Source organism: Protopterus annectens, chromosome 9.part0, assembly GCF_019279795.1.
Source record: "Protopterus annectens isolate FY-2018-M chromosome 9.part0, PAN1.0, whole genome shotgun sequence".
Classification (NCBI taxonomy): Eukaryota; Metazoa; Chordata; order Ceratodontiformes; family Protopteridae; genus Protopterus; species Protopterus annectens.
The window spans coordinates 955015304-955036089 of record NC_056743.1 but is presented as its reverse complement, the minus strand read 5'-3'; the positions used below and the strand labels follow the sequence as shown (position 1 = coordinate 955036089).

The 20786-nt window shown below is 39.2% G+C and overlaps 1 protein-coding gene across 1 annotated transcript in view; it reads right to left on the bottom strand.

Annotated features, from left to right (window-relative positions):
• Positions 1 to 20786, bottom strand: part of KIF27 (kinesin family member 27) — a 1524306-nt gene that overhangs the window by 111597 nt on the left and 1391923 nt on the right. Inside the window, exon 17 of the mRNA XM_044083686.1 lies at positions 8490 to 8654. Coding sequence (XP_043939621.1) covers positions 8490 to 8654 — 165 coding nt within the window. The remainder of the gene's footprint in view (positions 1 to 8489; positions 8655 to 20786) is intronic.

The following is a 20786-nucleotide window of genomic DNA, read 5'->3' as shown; positions in this document are numbered from 1 at the left end:
GACTCTTTACAAACAAACTGTCTTTCTTTAAACCTCAAAGTTCCTGTGAAGAGAGGTCTAGAAATGCTGAAGAAGCAGAAACAGTAAGGAAGGAATTGGTTAATTCATAAGAATCTTGCCTTTCTTCATATAATTCTACATTTCACACTCAGACAGCTCAGCCATAAACCTCATAAAACACCAACATTTATATCCTCCAGGGATCATCATTTCTTCCCACTAGGAACTTTGTTTTCTTTAGCAATGCAGCTTCACTCTCTTAGAATCAACTATTAAGGAAAGAGAAGAAAATACTTTTTCTTTCTTTAAGACTACTTATTTCAGAAGGCAGTGATGAGCTATGTTTTCAAAGTCAAAATAACTGGCAGAAGTACTTGTCTGACTAAGTTCACATCTTTCAACTAATTTTGAATGTTTGCTGTCATTTTTCTGACAAATGACAAACAGCAGAACTCATTACATTCTAATACTTTCATTAAAATAATGACATTATGCCAGAAGGACCTCACCCAGTGGCTCCTCTAGCAGCACTCAACTGGCTCATTTATCCTGCAAGACTGGAGGCCAGGGTTTTCCCAGACTTAGCAAGAGTCCTATGGTCCATTCAGCCCTTCCTGGGAAGCCCTATCAGCCCATCCATTCGCTGGTAGCTAGACATGAGAGTTAGCAAATGGATCATCTTACTAGTCTTGTGGGGTAGCCTACCATCTCTCCAGATGGAGCATCCCCCTCCCCATCAGTGGCAAGCTGTGATCCACAGTTGCTTCCCTCTGAGAAGACCTTGGTTTTCAGGTGCCAGTGCACCATGGCAGTGCAGTCTCTCTAGGTCCATGCTCCACAGTAGAAACACATAGCAATTCCACTAGGTGAAACCCCAATGGCAGGCCCAAGCCACCTTGCTCACCCCAAGATGGGTGAGCCAGTACTGGTTGCTCACTTCCATCCTCCCCAGTCAGGTCTTACAGGCTACCATGCTGGTAAATGAACTTGGGTTGCCTGTAGAGTAGTCAGAGTTTTATCCCTCTACGTCATGAAGCTGGCTGCAGTGGTACAAATTTGACATTAATTCCCATCTGAAACATTTTCTAAAATCTATCTGACTTCAGACATACTAACAGTTGTTTTTCCCTCTGTCTTAATTTACTTAGTTTAAGGAGGGTCTGTACCTGCTCATTTATACAGAGCTTACTAATGCATGGCAAACATGCCATTGTAATTTGAGAATATTTCCTTCAACCCAAACCCATTCAGGCTACGTGAGTACTCTATATTGCTAAACTGCACTTCTTGTTATTTATAAGTGTTGCTGTTATATTTCTGCAGTTTTTTGAGTTTCTGCATTCCTTCACAATTTAAAGTACTACTGAAAATCAGTCTATTAACCAATGGGTTCTACACTTCTGTATTATAAATTTTAAGACTGCTGAGCTTTGTTACTGTGGCAACTGCTGTGTTTTGCACTTTGGGCTTTCTCTTACAGTGTTTTACATTAAGAAGATTTAGATTAAGAACATTTAGGTTTGCACTCTACTGACAATAGAGGGCATCCTGGTGTCTCCGAGACGGGAATCACTGTAAAAATCTCAGTGTCTGACGAGCTTACCAATGCTTGGCAGCTACGCCATTGTGATGTGTGTGTGTATCTGCTTCAATACAAATCTATCCAGGCTAGATAAGTACTCTACATTGCTAAATTGCACTTCTTGTTAATTTTAAGTGCTTTTGTTATGTTATATTTTTGCATCTTTTTTTTTTGAGTTTCTGCACTCCTTTACAATTTAAACTACTGTTCTATATATATATATATATATATATATATATATATATATATATACATATATATATATACATATATATATATACACACGCACACACACACACACACACACACACACACACACACACACACACACACACACACACACACACACACACACACACACACACACACACACACACACACACACATATGTATCCATATATCAATTTGCTAGGTTTTGCACTTCCTCATTATAAATTCAGCAATGGCGGTTAGAAGTGCCCTGTATAGATACAAGGTTTTAGAATCCATCATCCTGTATAAAAAAACAGACTTTGATAATTCCTTTATAACTGGTTGCATGGCAAGCACTTGGTCTGCACACAGAGCAGCAGTGCTCTGTGAGACCACACTAACAGTGTATTTTCTTAGCTCAACAGTATCCAAGCAAATCTGCCAAAAATCCATAGACATTCCCACTACTATGGTTTGTCCATAGGTAACACTGCCCCAAATAGTCTTGTCCACTTGTAATCTACCTGAAACCATGGATGGGCACTTTTCTTCTGTCTCCGTAGCCAGCTTGGTGGGTATGGGTGTCCAGAGGCAATGTAGCAATTGTCTCATGTTTTCGGGCAACCGCCAAATTTTTAAATAATAAGCTACAGTACGTGAGAGATGTAACTGCATTGTCACTGGAAGCAACACTTTCTCACACAACTCTGAACCAATTAGGGACAAATCTCAACAGAATCAGGGACAAATACAGAAATAATCAGGGACACTTTTAAAATATTAGTACTATTAACTGAGACATTGACAATATAAGATAATGTGAATTAATATACACTTTCTGAATTAAAAAAGTCTTTAACTCTAATCATTGTCATTATTTAAGTGTAATGCACCATCTTTTCTCCAAAAGTCACCAATTTCAGGAGGGATTATGATGGATAGAGTTGAAATTTGAGTAAAAATCAGGGAGAGTTGAGAGGTATGCGCTCTCATACAGCTGTTACATCTACCAATCAGGTTGTTAAAAACATGAAACACTGTTTTCTACCCACCACTCATACTATAGAGCACACACACTCGCATATACTCAAACTACAAAGCCTCTTAGACACAGCAATGACATTAGGGTTCCTCAGCAACCACATAAACATTCTACCAAAGCAACCCTCACCATGAAACACACAGCTTCAATGCACGGTGTCTCAACTCATATGTCCATAAGGCAAACCTCCATACAAGCTATTGTTCTGGTCAGAGGTGACTTAATTGTGAAACACAGAGATGTTTCACTTACCAAGTTGAGCAAGGAGAGAGTCACAGTCAGCTGTCTGTCAGGGGCCAGAAACCACCAGATCACTCAGGGCACTGAACCACAAGTACCAGTATGACTCTGTCATTGTACATGTGGGTGTAAATGTACCTGAGACATACCTCTCTAGACTACATGAAGAGACATATGATGGAGCTCTTGGACTATGCATTCCTGGCTGGTATGAGCCCCGCATTGAGCAGCATTCACCTTCTCTGAGGATGATGCTGCAATATGAATGAAGGTAATTGATTTCAACAACTGATTTAAGTTTTGGCATCATTCAAAGGGGGGTACAATATTTGACAGCTTGGGATGATATAGTTCAAAGATAGTGCTGCTTTGCCAAGGATGGTTTACACCTGCCCACTTTTGGCTTTCAAATATTGGCTAAAGCTTTGTCCACTCCATAGTGTCTTTTTTAGGCAATACCACCTTGATAAGCCTTCTTACATAACACAACAAACTCAGAACAATCTGAAAGTATTCTTACTTAGTGCTAGGAGTATAAACAGAAAACTCTTCTTCCTCCAAGCCCTACCTACTCTGGAGGACACAGGTAAATGCGTAGTTGACACATCGTTTAAAGCCTCAGACAGCTCCCTGGCAGTCCACAGCTGCAATGACATCCACACATTTTGACCAGCTACTGCATGGGAAGGGAACAAAAGGTGGAGGGTGTTTCAATATTCATCAAAAATAGTCACACCTCAAGACTGGGCAAGCACTGACTCATATGAAGTACTCCATGTCCAACTCACCATAAGCAAAGTCCCCATACCATACCATATCATTGCAAGCTATAGGTTCCAATCTATGACTCCGGACATCTATACTGCACACCTAAATGTACTTGAGTCACTCTGCATTGAACCCAACTCTATAGTCCTGGGTGACTTTAACTACCCACTATAAATTTGGGAAACTTACACAAAATGTAATGTGCAGGCCCAGATATTCCTGTAGTTTGTCAACACAACTGCTGTGGACCAGCTCATCTATATACCTAGTAGGAGCACAAGCATGGGTACCTGTCAAATCTTTGAATGCTCAAAATTTCGAATGTTACATGGTTGAGACCAAACGTTCAAAATTTTGAGTGCTCGAAGATAGACTTTCAGCAGCACCGTATGGTGCAGATAGGGAGAATTTCCCCTTTCTGCACTGAAGTGCGGTCTTGGAGTTGGTACATTTAAGTGGGGGGTGCCGGGGGGCTTCCCCCCGCCTACACTGTTAAAGTGTTATTTTCTGTGTTTTCTTTTTTTTTTTTTTTTTTTTTTTTTTATGTTCGAACATCCAAATGTCGAACATTTGGTCTCGACCATGTAATGTTTGATATTTTGGATGTTTGAACATTTAACATAGACCCCCCACAAGCATCCTTTACCTGATCCTTACAAACATTGGGAAACTTTGCAATCATCAAATTGTTATGTCCACACTGGTCAGGTCAGATAATAAAAATGTCTCCTTAGAAATCAAGCTAAAGCCTTTCACCACATCCAAACCTAGTAAAAGCCAAATTTGAGGTAAAGATAGCCTCACAGGCAAAGGACAGCCATAAAGCTTTCTTCAACCATGTACATGGCCTCAAAGGTAGCACACAACAGTGTGCTAAATTAATTGTAAACAGAATCACCTATACAGAGCAGGTGGATATAGCAAACCAACTTGCTGACAACATTATTTCCAAATTCATCTTCCTGTTACCCCCCCCCCAAAAGGTACCTTTGTCCACAATGTGCTATCTAAAGCAAAAAAAACACTGCATTTATGGTCTCTGGTACAATACCAGGTTGCTTCTTGAAGAGCATGAAACATGATCTTTATGACTCTTTAGGATCATTTTTCAAGTTTAGCCTGCAAACTGGCTTGCGGCCTAGCAAAGTTATCCCTCTGTACAAGGGCAGGCCATTTACTGGCCTGGCTAATTACAGACTTATAAGTCTGACTAATCTCATATGTAAGGCTATGGAAGAATTATCATGGATGTTATAAACAAAAACATAGGAAATCTTCAGACACTACAGCCAATATACTTTTGATCTGTAAAGGGCAGATCATGCCTGCTCAACCTGGTGAACTTGTTTGAGAAAGTCACCAAAGCTATGGATCAAGGTAAACACCACTTATCTTGACCCGACTAAGTTCTTCCGCTCTATTTCTCATTCAGGCACTGTCAACAAATTTACTAAGATTAAATTCCTATCTCATCCACTGGATAGCCAAATGACTCACATATAAGATACAGGAAGTCAGAATAGTGGACTTTACCGCCACAAAAAATGCTAGTCATCAGTTGAGTCTTTCATGGCCCGGTGCTGGGGCTGCTACATTTTGGCATCTACTTTCTGGAAATCAAAGCAAATGTTAAAGGCCTCTAGCTGGCCAAGTTTGCAGATAACTGGCTGGCATGATTATAGATTCCTCCAAAAATAATAATGTCCTCCAAGAGGGTTTGTCACAAACTAATAACTGGTGACAGCACCATGGACAAAAACTGAATGCAAAAAAAATGCATAATAGCATCTTTTGGAAAGTCAGCCCTCCCTAGAAATTACTACATAGACAATACTCTCCTTAGAGCAGACCCAGTTGTTAGGGAATTGGGAATTAATGTAGGCAATGACTTTGACCACCACATGTCTACTACTGTAAGGAAGTCATTCTATATGCAAAAGTCATTAACGAGGGTATGACATCCAGGTCCAAAGATGTCATTATCCCACTGTACTCAACCCTCATTAGACCAGTCAAAGCATACAATGCTGTCTTCATTATGTACGTTACCAGGCATATGCAATAAATGGAACTCCCACAAGCTCTTTACAAAATTAATACAAGGTATAAACTACATGGAATATGCAGATTGCCTCAAAGCCTTATTTTTATAGTCCGTCTCCTACAGACTACTGAGAGGTGATCTGTGCCTGGCTCGTAAGGCACCATCTGATCCACTACTGTGGGACTTGATGTACAATAAGTCTAACAGCATTAGATACCCAATCCAAGGGCTTAAATCTTGTTTGCAACATAAACAGAACATGTTAGAAGGACATGTGTCTCAGAGACTACCCTTACTTTGGAACAAGCTTCCCATCCATGTGAAGCAGAGTTCCTCTCTCACCCTATTCTAATGTAACCTGGAGCAATGGATAGGAAATCAAAAATTTATCCCTGGACTCGCATCTGCCCCTTTACTGGTCAAAGGCAGTTTGTAAATGTTCTTCCATATAAACACAACTAAATGCCCCTGGGTGATTATTCTGTTAATTATAAATGGGAATACATTGGCTAGGCTTAAAAAGGCCTCTTGGGGCCATTAGCCTAGCAATCACCTATGACAAAAGAAAAATGTTTATTTGTGCACAACTTTACAAGAAAAGGAGAAATTTCTGTCAAGCAGTTAGGGTTTCACATAGACACACACAAAGCAAAAGATGTAAAAACAAGTTTTAATTTGAGATACCTCAGATACAGCAGCCTGATACAGTTTAAATCACCTATCTTCATGCCATCATGCAGGCACACACTAAAATCCTGACAGCTTTATACTACAGCACTTCTTTTGCCATTTCTAAGATAAAACACACTCAAACACATGAACATGAGAAAACAGAATTAGGTTTCCAGTTTAAAATTTCTCTCTTGATACCTGATACTCTTCTGCATTATAAAGATTATTCGTTTTACCACAAAAAAGTTTTAAAAGTCTTGATAAGAATATCTGTTTGTACTCCACTTCTTCTTCTTCTTTTGGCCTTTCCCAGTTAGGGGTTGCCACAGCGGATCACCTGTCTGCTCATGATTGGCAGTGGAGTTCCACGGTGTTGAGTTGCCAGCCCGGTGCCCAACCTTCCACAGAAGGCACACAAACACACATGCACTCACGCCTAGGGACAATTTTGAGTGTACAATCCACCTACAGCATGTCTTTGGGATGTGGGAGGAAACCGGAGCACCTGGAGGAAACCCGCGCGACCACAGGGAGGACATGCAGACTCCGCACAGAAGGCACCCCAGCCAAGGATTAAACAGGAGAACCTCTTGCTGTGAGGCGGCAACATTAACTGCTGCACCACCGTGGCTGCCCAATCTGTTTGTACTCCACTCCACTATGATACTGAAATACTTAAACATGAAAAGAACTAAACAAAGATCAGATTGAGATGTTCATTCTTCAGCTATAGCTTGGAAAATCTAACTGGATGTTTCTCTTGCAGCCTAGATGCCAGTAACAGCTCCTAAAAGCTGGGAAGCTTCTCAGGCAGCCAGTAAGGTGCAACCAGGGAAGAGTGGTATTCAGTGCTTGGAAAGATTTGAAACTCAATGGCAAACCCTTGACACAGATTGTAACAATATGCAAAGACTAAAGAAAAAAATGACATAATTAATATCTGCAGGCCTATGCCTTGTATGCCTTGACCTTGCTGAAATACTTGTGATGAGCTACACAAGTAACTGTTATCAGACCACAGACATTTACTTCTTGAGACATCTAGTTTTTGAGTCTGTCTCAGTTGGTTAGCTTGTTTCAAACTGTTTTATTTCAGACAAGTCAGTAGATGACTACTTTTTGTGTACCCCTTGCAAGTCCATGCCTTTCACTACAGCAGCTACTGGGATGTTTCAGTCCACAAACTGAAGTCACCTACCGATATGATTTCCATTCACTCCTTTGCACTGAAGTTCTCCATATCATATCTGTGTGAATGACTGTGACATTGTTCATATCCTTGCACTTACTGTATTTAGTAACCTTTATACTCACCTTGAAATAATGGCAGGTGTGGTTGTCTGAATTTACTTGTAAGACAAATTATTAGACATCTTTAGCTAGGTCTTAGTGTGGTCACTTAACATTAATGATACATTGAAGTGTATTAAAATTAATCATTATTACCCTGAAATACAGGTGATATTTACTTCTCATGCTACACTTCAACCAGAAAAATGCTAATATGTACATCATACTCATCAATGTACACACTGCTCCATGGTCACCAGTTTTGCCTGACATGTCATAACAAAGAGACACATGAACACAATAAAGCAACACCTTTACCAACTCCCCTGGAGGACAACAGTCAAAAAACCTTATGTACCGTCCTCATCACAATCCACTTTTGTTATTCAGTTCATTAACATAAACCTTGGGCCACCAGGTTGTCAGTCATACTGTATCACTCAGCAACATGCAGTTTACTGCTAATACTGGAAAACAAAAATAATCTAGTATAATTTATGTAAGAGAGTATACAGTGGTGAAATATTTTACCAGAGCTGCTAAATTCAAGCCACCATGGCATAACTTCTCCCAATGACCACGTATTAAAGGCTTAATTCAAGCAGAGGTTATATAATGCCAAGCTGTTCAAAGACAGTGAAAATGAAAAACACATTTACCTGCTGCAAGCACAGCATGCTGATTTAATGAATCTACGACGAGCTCCCTCATCTTTTTCTTCAACTCCCGGCTAGTTTTCTTGTAAAAAAACAAATCTTTTTCCAGTTGTTGAATCTTTGATTCATAGAATTTAATGTTTTCTGCAATTCCTTCACCTCCTTGCACTAGACAAAGAACAGAAAAAGCATTTTGTAAAACACCTAAAGAAAATCTTATGTTGTAAGATTAATAAACAAAGTCAAACATTTGTAAAAGATTGCAGTTAAAAAGACAACTACACTAAGTGTAATAATGAAGTTTGCAATTTGGAGATATTTTAAGCAAATGTTCAGAATCTGCCCTGCTGCACAGAAACGCAAGCATCATTTGTCACTGAAATCAATACTCTTTCCTACTGCATTTTGTAGTACTACACTTACTGAATATAGAAAAATGAATTAAACCAAAATCTAATTGTGTTTTGCTAATGTAAATAAGAAATATATATGTCAACCATTTTTATATCCACTTTCTCCACTTGTAGAATGACACCACTGTATATACACTTTGGTCATTTGCTACCAACATGTGAATCCAAGAAAGTGGTACACACCCTTGTTAAAGGCCCTAAAAGCACTACTTTGAGCTTTACAAGTAGAATGGATGACACAGGGGTGTAGTTTGCACTGATGTATCAAAGTGCTTGGTTTACTAGTTTGGTTCACAGTGGGGTGCCTTCTGTATGAAGTCTCCCATGTCTTTTTTGTGACAGCATGGGGTTTTGCCAGTTGATTTGCTTTACACTCATATGCCAAAGATGCCAAAGGAGAAGTGGCATCTTCCAAACTGCCCAAGGATGTGCATGCCATGTATGATCTGCACATCCTAAAATAGACTGGTGTCTTTTCCAGGATTAGTTTCTGTACCTTGTATCCACTGTGTACTGGGAGAGGCTCCAACTCTTCCACGACCCTGAAATGGACGAACATGACTTCCAAGATGACTGCACATTGAGCAACAGCTTAATTTCAGCTCTCCTAGTGTGAAAATAGAAATTCAGAAGAGAGAGACAGTAAACTCATATTTTTGGGTACATTTCAGTAACTGGCCAGTAAGTGCACTGCCTGAATGCCAGTGAAAAAGAAATTCAGAGAACCTGAATGAAATTCGATCACAAAAGGTGAAGAAAAAACCCTGACTGGGATGAATTATGCAGTTGTTCAGCAAAAAACAGTGAAAGCTCCAGCTCTGGTACAGGACATGACTTCCAGTAACCTAGAGGAAATAATAAGTCAAATGTAATCAGTGCTAATTAAAATCAATGCAACAGTGATGGAGTAATATCAACTCAAATAATAAAAGGTTGGAAAAATGGAAGAAACTTTAAACAGATATGCAGATGAGGTGAGAAAACTGCAAAAATCAGAGGTCAAAATGAATAAAAGGCTGACTGAATATGAGAATGCTCAAGAAGAGATGTTACAAAAAATTCCAGAATTAGAGGACAGAACACATAGGGAAAACTGAGGTTTTCTGCTGTACCAGAGAAGCTGGAAGGAACACAATGTAATAATTTTATGAAAGCACAAATAAGCAACTGGACTGGTATCCACAGCAGGAGTTGTTAATTGAAAGGACACAGTCTGTGTATACTCCAAACCTGGCCATGAGAAAGCAACCTAGATCTTTAATAGTAAAGATACAATCTGACCAGCAGAAGCAGCTGATTCTGACAAAACTGTGGCAGAAGGACAAAGTACTAAAAGTGTTAGACAGCAGAGTGTAAAAATGATTACTCACTGTACACCAGTCAGAACAGGAGTGAATGTATTCCACTAATCAGGGAATATCAAGAAGCAAGCATGAGATTCAAACTGCTGTAGCCAGCTATCTTCAGTATATTCTTCCTGGAGGGACAAAATCATTTCTTGATGCAGAACATGCGAAAGAGGAAATTATAAAAGTTAGTCCAATAAAAAGTGAGCATACACCCTACTTCATGTCATTAATGTTTGGAAAAATACTCAGGGGAGGGGAAGAAGAGGGAGAAAGGTAACTATAAGTAAAACAATATTTTTCTTAATTGTACTATGTTATAGTGCACAGTTGTATTTGCATGTTACAAAGTAATATTTTCTTGGTTATTCTGAAGTGTAAAGGAGATACTAAAGTAAACAGGTGCTCCTGTTGTTTTCCTTCTTTTCTCTTTTTCTTTATTCAGTTTTAAGAAATGTGGGCACTGCAACATAAAAAAGAAAAAAACTCTGGTAGAAAGAGCATGACAGAAGAAAATTTGATGAGCTTTTTCTCATTCTTACATCGGGGAATTACTAGATTAAGGCTCTTGGCTTGATCTTGTAACAGGTTTTAAGAGAAAGCAAATGAAAAAAACATTTAATATAATAAAGCTTTCCTCTAGCAAATAACAAAAATCCTTGTAGAAGCAACTCTGTATCTGATTATTATGTCTCCATGGAGACAATCTGATAAAGAACAATAAAAACAGAAGACTTCTTTCTTTCAATGGCTAGAAGATAATATTTTCTGAAAGCATTCTATTATTTTCCCAATCTGGGACAGCACTAAAAATAAGAAAAAGCAGACAGCACTTAGGAGAAGCACAGGCTGTACCACATGTCTCAGCATGGATAACCTTCCTTTTAGGTTAACCCAGGTCTGTCAGTATGGCTGTCATTTTAGGACAATTGTTCCTATTAGGAGTGTAAAACTTTAACATTTGAAGACGTACATAGTTTTGCATGTTAGTATTATGTTAATAGGTTTTAAGGGTGTATTTGTTTTTTTTTTGAGGGGTTTCAATAAAACAAAAAGTATTGCAAGATGTGAGATAGGATGGATGACAAGAAACAACTATATAAAAGATCAACCTGCCAAACATTAGTGTACGCATGTAACACAAAAGCTGGAACTTCATACTTAACAAAAAAGCTGCTACATATAAAAGATGGGATAGTAATATAGAACGCATTACTGTGTTAAAATTTTATCTTTAAATGTTAATGGTCTTAGAGATATATATAAAGAAGAAAGAGGAGTGAACTAAATTAAAAATGTGCAGATAGCTAAGCTACAGGAGACACATTTGGAAAGAACTGAACATGTGAATTTGATAAAGAAAGGTTTTCAGGATGGTTATTCAGCAGAATACCTGGGACAAAGGAAAAGAGGACTACTTATATTAATTTCAAGATGGGCTCCAATAGTGACAGAAAAAGATAAAATGATAATAATGGTAGATTTGTAGTACTAAGAGGCTACCAGCAAGGTAAGAGGATTATACTAGCATGGATTTGTATTCCACCTAAAACTGCTATAATGGAGCTTAAGAAAATTCTAGGAGAAATAATCAGCTTTCAGCAAGGAATATTACTTAAAGGTGGGGACTGGAATTTGACTTGTAACAGTGAATACATGCCTGGGGGCCCAAAAGGGAAAATATAACAAAGGAGGGTAGATTTTTGAAGAAATTTATGAAAATGTTTGGCATGGAATATGTGAATTTAGTACTAGAACTTTGGAGTGAATTTACATATTATTCCCCAAGTTACCAAAACTGGGCTAGGCTAGACAGAGTTTACATTTCATGGGAACATGCACATTTAATTGAAGGTCTTGATATGCACCCAATAACTATTTCAGATCATGCGCCAATAATAGCTAAAATAAAGTACTTCAAAGATGGCTGCACATTGAGTAACAGGGCTTTCAAAATGGCTGCACATTTTGCAACAGCTTAATTTTAGCTCCCCCAATGTGAAAACAGAAACTTAGCCAAGAAAGACGGTGTATTTATATTTCTGGGTAAATTTCGGCAACTGGCTAGTAAGTCCACTGCCTGGAAGGCAGGAAAAAATAAATACAGAGGACCTGAAAGAAAACCAGTTACAAAAGGTCAGGAAAAAACACTGACTGGGAAAAGTACTGCAGCTGTTCAGAAAAAAAAAACAGTTCAAGCTCCAGGCATGACTTCTAGTAACCTAGAGGAAAGTATAAGACAGCTGATTGAGGACCAGGAAGGGAAGAAAGATAGATTTTCTGTTGCTGTAACTGTGTGGATCAATGATGTTATGACCCAAAGCTTTAACTCAGGTTTTAAGTCAGGCTAACACAGGAAGAGTGCAGAGTACACTGAAGGCAGAGTTGCAATAACAAGAGTATCAAATCTTCTCCTTTATATGTATGCAAAAGAGACTGTTGGCTTTCGTATGCTGAAGGCCAAGTAATTGCTCTGATGAAGTCAACTTGGATTGATGAAAGCTCTTAACAATTTGTGTTAAAACTCTATGGGGTCCAGAAACCCTGGTGGTGCATTTTTTGGTTTATTTGTTGTTCTTTTTGCACCATTGCACCACCTTTTGGGTTACAGGTCAAAATGAAGGAAAGGCTGGCTGAATATAATTAGAGAACAGAGTGCACACAAAAACTGAGATTTTCTGCTGTACCAGAGAAGTTGGAAGGAAGAGACTGTATTAATTTTATAAAAGCACAAATAAGCAACTGGACTGGTATTTCACAGCAGGAGTTGCTAATTGAAAGGGCACATCATGTGTATATTTCAAACCTGGCTATAAGAAAGCAACCTAGAACTTTAATAGTAAAGACGTAATCCTACCAGCAGAAGGAGTTGATTCTGACAAAACTGTGGCAGAAAGACAAAATACTAAAAGTGGGAGACAGCAGAGTACTGGTGGAGAATGATTAATGACGGTACACCAGGCAGAAGTGGAGTAAATGTATTCCACTATTCAGGGCAAGTTGAGAAGCAGGCATGAAATTCAAACTGCTGTACCCAGCTACCTTCAAAATATTCTTCTCTGGAGGGACAAAATAATTTTTGATGAAATACATACCAAGGAGGAAATACAAAAGTTTTTCCATCAAAAAGTGAGCTGCTGTTAAACTGAAGGAGATTCTGCTTCTTGTTCTTCTGGTAATAAAGACCATAGACTGACTATGCCAGTGAAGCCTTTTCCAATCTTTCAATGGAAAATGCTTGAGAGAAGGAAAACAAGGCACAAGAGTTGACTAGAAGAATTAAGAGTATGTTGGAAATGAAGCAGAGATAGGATTTGGGAGATGGAGAGGAACAGGAATAAAACCAATAACTTGTAAACAGACAAATGTGGGATTACAAAGTAATAATTATATTTGTGAAACATGACAGAACAAGAACATCTGAAAATGCTGGACTCTATTGGGCTATGTTAAACTTATAGGGGACTCAAAGCATACGCCCTACTTCATGTCATTAATGTTTGGAAAAATACTCAGAGGAGGGAGAAAGTTAACTATAAGTAAAACAATGTGTTTTCTTAAATGTACTGTTTGTACAGTGCACAATTTTATTTGCATGTTACAAAGTGAAGTTTTCTCAGTTAACTTTAAGTGTAATGGGGATACTAATGTAAATGTTTGCTCCTGTTTTTTTGTTACTCCCTTCTTTTCTCTTTCACCTTGTTCTAAGAAATGTAGGCACTGCAATGTAAAAAAAAAAAAAAAAAAAAAAAAAAGAAAGAAATTAAAACAAATGTCTGGTTAAAAGAGCATGCCAAAAGATAAATTAGTGTGCTTTTTCTCATTTTTGCATAGGGGAATACCTGGATTAAGGCCCTTACCTTAATCTAGTAACACATTTTAAGAGAAAGCAAGTAAATGAAAAAGAATATTGAATATTATAAGGCTTTTTTCTAGCAAATGAATCTATGCTTAGTAACATTTCTGTATCTGTTCCTCATGTCTCCATGAGACAAAGTGATAAAGAAAAATGGCTAGGATAATGTTCTCTGAAAGCATTCAAGTATTTACTCAGCTTGCAGAACTATAAAGATAAGACAAAACCAGACAGAACTTAGTTGAAGCACAGGCTGCACCGTGTGTCTTAGCATGGATAACCTTTCTTTTAGGTTAACACAAGCCTGTAAGTGTGGCTGTCAGTTTGGAACATTTGCTCTTATTAGGAGGATAACATTTAAATATTTGAAAATGTACACAGTTGTGCATTATTATTAAGTTAATAGGTTTTAGGGGGTATCTTTTTTTTTTTGAGGGCTTTCAATAAAACTAAAAGTTTTGTAAGATGTGACAGAGGGTCAAATGGATATGACATGAAACAATGTATAAAAGGTCAACCTGCCAAATAGTGTATGCATGTAACACAAAAGCTGGAACTAGACAGTTAACAAAAACAAACAAAATAAAACAAAGCTGTTACACAAAAAAAGGTGGGAATAATAACTTTTTAATACAATTATGCTTTCTGTAATGTATTTAAATGTTAATGGTCTCACAGATAAACACAAAAAGAAAGTATTGAACTATATTAAAAATGTGGAGTTTAAATAGGTATGCTACAGGAGACAAGCACAAGCAGCCTTGCCCTCCTGTCCTCAAGCATCAGGTGGTGTTTTTCCTGGTCTGCACTAAGGAAATCACATCAATAAGAGTGCTCATAGAGTGCTTGCTTTTCATCCTTCCTCACCCCAGGAGAGGTGAGTAGGCCATGCCCTGACAAATAAGTATAAGTGATACGTAAGCACTACTCTGATATATTAGCATGACTCTCCTTATAGTCAGTAGCCTATAGGTTGCTATGAGGTGACCTCTGTCTCACTTTTTCAGCCATGAATTACCCAGTCCTCTGTGACCCATAGCTGGCATTAGGCACCCGTGAAACCCACAGCCGCAGGGAGCCCCTGATTACCTTCCCACGAATGAGGGCCCCCATCCAGCAGCCGTGGGTTGCTCCAACCATTACTGTTCTTCGGTTCGGCTCCTCGTGGATGTCCACATAGTTCCCTGCAGTCACCATGAAAATCGGACTTGAGTTTCCATTTTTTTTTTGATTCGCTGACAAGCTACACTCAGTCAGGTCTGCTCACTGAAACAAGGGATCTGATTGGCTGCAGGAGCCTGCGAACTAAGTTCTTTTTTTTTTTTTTTCATTTTTTTAAAGTAGAAGCTGATGAAGCAAGGACCTGATTGGTCCTTGCAAATCACTTCCTGCACAAACTGCCTTTAAAAAGGCACCTGCAGCAAACAAGGATCACTTCTCTTGTGTTTAAACAGAGGAGTGTTCCTTGGCAGCAGCAGAGTGTGGAGATCAAGCTGGATTTGGACCAGCGTGAGGATGGACTACATCGGAGAATGGATCAGTGGTGGATTCAAGCCTTTGGAGCGGTCATGGTCATTGGATTATACCCCTTTTTTCAACTGTCCTTCTAAGGGCAATTTCTTAAAAGGCATAAAAAACTGTCCTTTTAAGGGCAATTTCAAAAGGACTGAGTGGTCTGAGGTAGGCAAGGAGAGTAGGTGAGCCTTCAGTCGCGAAGAGGGAGCAGAGTATTGGAAGCAGCCTTTTGTAGAAAGCATAAAAGGTAAGTTTTTGGGTTTAGTTTAAATTTATTTTTTGTGGGGGGGTAACTGTTTTTTTGTGCATATTTCTTGTGCTAAGAGGTTTGGGGTGAGGGCTGGGGTTGTAGTAGTTTCATTCTGGTTTTGTGTAGAGTTTTTCTGCTAAGAGGTTTGCATGGGGGTGAGGGCTGTAGTTGTACCAGTTTTATTTTGGGGCTGTGATTGTACTAGTTTTATTTTGTTTTTCTGCTAAGAGGGTGGGGGGTGAGGATGTGGTTGTACCAGTTTTATTTCATGTTTGTGTAGTGCTCTGGTGGTAAGAGGAAGGGGGTGTGGGGCTGTGGTTTTACCAGTTTATTTTACTTGTGTGGTGTTCTTGTGCTATGAGGATTGGGGAGGTGGGGACTGGTTTTGCCAATTTTAATTTACTTTTATGTAGAGTTCTTGTGCTAACAGGATGGGGGGTGAGGGGCTGTGGTTGTACCAGTTTTATTTTACTTTAGTATAGCGACGTGTTGTGCTAAGAGGATTTGTGGGTGAGGCGCTGTGGTTATACCAGTTTTACTTTACTTATTTTACATTTGTTTACTGGATAGTCTGACTGGGATAGAACCCATTTTCAGTGGAGGCCCAGGGAGAAATGCTTATCTTAGTACACAAGTGCTACAAATATGTAAAATAAGTCTGGTTTATCTGTTTGTACGAGGGGTAATATAAGGGAATGTAAAATGTAATATACATTTAATTTTGATTGTGCATTGGTTAGGACAGTGTGTAAGTTAGTTATTTGGGGCAAGAGGTAGAGTTGGCACTTTATTTTTTTTTGGCAGGTATCTATGTTGTATATGTAAAAGGTAGAGGGAATGGAAAAGGGGTGACGAAAAGGAGGGGATATAAATAATGGGACAGAAAGGGATACTGTAGTTGGCTAGAGCAGGGATAGGTGGGCAGTCTTGTGAGATGCTGTCTAAGTTGATAGTCTTAGGCGTATGGGGTAAGTGGTGAAGATTAGCTCATTTGAGCCTGGGTTGGGACATGACCCGTTGCATGGTAGCTGTGACACAAGTGTATCGGTGTCAACATATTGGATTGTGAGTGCTAGGGATGTGGCAGTATTGAGGCTGATAATAAATACACTAAACTGAAATGGACCTAGGATGGAGACTTGTGAGACTCCTAATGTGAGTGGAAGTAGAGGGAGGTAGATCCTGGAGACATTTTATGGCTGTTTATGACCTGTTGGGTAGCTTTGGAACCAGTGGAGGGCTAGGGGGATGCGATTAAGGTTGGCGAGAGTAGTTAGTAGTTTGTTGAGAGACTCTGACAAAGGCCTTTAACAAATTGAGATTGACAGATGATCCTATTTTACCTTCATTTGTAAATTGATGGTGTTGGCATAATTGAGGAGGGCAGTTGCAGCATGAGGCCTGAAGCCATGTTGGGATTTGGAAAGTAAATTATTGGTTGAGAATGAATGCATTCATTTAGGAGTTCAGCTAGTAGGGAAAGAATTGCTCTTGGCCTACAATTTGTAGGTTTTGTCAAGTTTCCACCATTATGCAAGGGTATAATGTATGATATTTTCCAGATGGTTGGGACATATTGCTCAGTAATGGATCTTTTAAGTATTCACAATAAGAACTGGCTTCAGCTGCTATTTTTTTTAAATTTTGCTAGTAGATTGTCAGCTGAATTTGCAGTAGGTTTTGAGTTTTTTACAAGTTTGTCAAACACTGTTCTGCTATCTAGGTTTATAGTACTGTTTTAAACTGTCCCTGATGTTACACCTTGTTCTGCAGTTTTTTGGCTGTTTGAATTATGCTGAGAGGTTAGGAGGCTGATGGGGCCTGTACATTGCTTAAAATGCCTAATGTTGGGAGGGTAGTTAGCAGCTGTGAGAATGTTGCTGAAGGCATAGATGTTTTGAGTGTATACTAATGCAAATCTTGTTATGCTACTATTGTGTATAACCGCAATGTTCTACTCAATGATGCAATGACTGCAATTTTTTCGTTGTCTGTAGTTAATGTGTTGGAAGTTTGAGAGTGTGGTTAGGGCCTGTGAGAATGTTGCAGTGTTCAGTGTTTGCCTGGAGTTTTTTTAATGGGGGTCATGTACTGTATAAGCACATTGTTAATGCTACGCCTATGTTTTTGGTTTTCACTTTATCCAGGATTATTGTGCATCGTCTGTGGGGGTGGGGGTGAGAATTCCGCAGAATGTACAAATATCTTATTGCATGCTAATACAAACACTGCTCTGCTGTCTAGGTTTATAGTACTGTTTAAATATCCCTGATGTTATAGCTTGTTCTGCAGTTATTTGTGGCTGTTTGAAGTATGCTATTTGGAGGTTGATGGGGCCTGATACCTTAATGTATGCTAATGCAAACACTGTTCTGCTGTCTAGGTTTATAGTACTGTTTAACTATCCCTGATGTTACAGCTAGTTCTGCAGTTATATTTGGCTGTTTGAATTATGCTATTTGGAGGTTGATGGGGCCCGTACATTGTTTAAAATGGCTAATGTTGGGAGTATAGTTAGCAGCTATGAAAGTTGCAGTGTTCAATGTTTGCCAGGAATTTTTTTTAATGTGGAGCCACATACTGTATAAGCACATTGTTAATGCTACACTTGTTTTCACTTCATCCAAAATTGTGCAGAGACTGGGGGGGGGGAGAATTACGCAGAATGTACTGATATCTTAATGCATAGTAATGCAAACACTGTTCTGCTATCTATGTTTATAGTACTGGTTCAACAGAAATGGACTTCATGTTTCATACCCTCCATGTAATGCATGGTACCATTCCCTGGCTTTATGCTTTTGTACACAGATTCTGTGCTATGAGGGGTTGTGGGAATGTCTCCCAGTGTGTGTGCCACCTCTACATCCCTCACAAATGAGGTTTTCTAGCAAATTCATGATTTCACTCCTTTGTTCAACCAGTGATTTTGGTTTGTTCAAGTGTGCTAAGAGATTGAGAGGTAGTTGGCATGTGTAGTCTTTTATTGTACTGTAACATTTGTCTTGCCTCAGTTTGGTGTGTTCCCCTTTAAACTTGTGCTTCTCCTAGTCATTAGTTCTTTCAGACTTTAGTCTGTTCCAGAGAGCTTGTAATATCAATATTTTGCATCAATTGGGGCCTCTTCGCATGTTTAGGGGGATGAAAGGGGAAGAATTATGTAGAAAAAGCTCAAGTTCACCTCTAACGTTAGGTATTTAACATAAAACTGTAACTTGGGCCTTTCTCATTACTTTTTTGTGCTTACTGGTTAGTCATTCTTCAGTCTTTCTGCCTGCAGTGCAATAATGACTGATGTCAATGCAAGTCATTATGTATTTTTACTAACAGTATTACAAAAGGACTCTGCATGTGTAGTAATTCTGCTTTACTTCCATTCCCAGAGATGAAGCGCACATATTTGTCAGGAGCTGCAAAAAGAAAGCTTCAGCAGCAGAGGAATGACGATGCAAAGAGACAGGGTTCCATTATGAAATTTTTCTGTGGGTCATTGGAGAAGGGAGATTCAAGAAAAAGTCTGCCTTCAGGACAGCACAAGGGTTCTGCATTATAGTCTGACCACTGTGAGGCCAGCATCCTGTCAATAGTAAGTGACCACTCTCTTGTGGCTACACCACAGGCTATCTCCTGTGGACGTACAGCCATTACCATGGGTGAAAGCATGTCAGCAAATGCAGATTCAACTGTAGAGGTATAGCTTGGATCACCAGACTTTGATACAGAAGGAGCCCATACTTCCATAGTGACAAATGTGGCCTATGACTTTCAGGGAGTGTCAGGTACATCTTTTGAGGATCTAGGGACTTGGCCAGGCATGGACCTGTGCAAGTGGTGTTACCACAGTTCCCAGTGAATGAGTAGAAAAGAAGATTTACATCAGACAACTATTTACATGTGCTGCCTAATGGAGACAGAGCAAAACACACTTGGCTGACATATTCATTCTCAAAGGATGCACTGTTTTGCTTTGCATGCAAATTGTTTGGACATTCTAACCATCTTCTCAGGTCAGGTGGTTATAAAGCATGGAGAGAGATGTCCAAAGCTTTACACAGCCATGACCGAGCACCAGAGCATACGGCATGCATGCTGAAGTGGAAGGAACTGGACAATAGAATAAAGAGTAGGCAGACTATGGACGATAAGAGACAAGCAGTGGTTGAAAAGGAGATAACTCACTGGTGTGGTGTTAGAATGCATTATTGCTGTTGTGCAATACCTGGTGGAACAGAACATGGCATTCCATGGTACAAGTGATGCCCTGGACACCTATGGTAATGGCAATTTCTTAGGCCGAGTGCAGCTTTTGTTGCAGTTTGACTCTGTCATGGCTGAGCATTTGCATTGTATTCGGAATAAAGAGGTAATGTATCACTATCTTCGGAAGGACATACAGAATGAAGTTATCCAGCTGACTGCAAATGCTATTTTAAGGATCATTATAGGGAAGGTGAAGGACGCTAGGTACTTTTCCGTGATTCTTGATTGCATGCTAGACATCAGCAATCAAGAGCAAATGACTGTAGTAGTTTGCTATGTGGATATTTCATGGACTGCAGCCACAGTTGAGGAACAGTTTTTGGGATTTGTGCCTGTGAATGATACAACTGGGGCAGGACTTACAGAAACTCTTCTTTAGACTCTTCAAAATCATCAGCTGGACATTAATGACTGTCGAGGACAAGAATATGACAATGGCAGCAATATGAAGGGGAAATGAGCTGGAGTGCAGGCCCAGATGAATTCAAGGGCTTTTTTTATGTGCCATGTGCCTGCCATAATTTAAGTCTTATAGTTAGTGATGGAGCACATTCATCAGTACAGGCATCTTTGGATGTCTGCAGAACATTTACGTACTCTGTTCAGCATCAACAAGCCAATGGCAGATCTTGAAACGGCACACAAATGTCACTGTGAAGC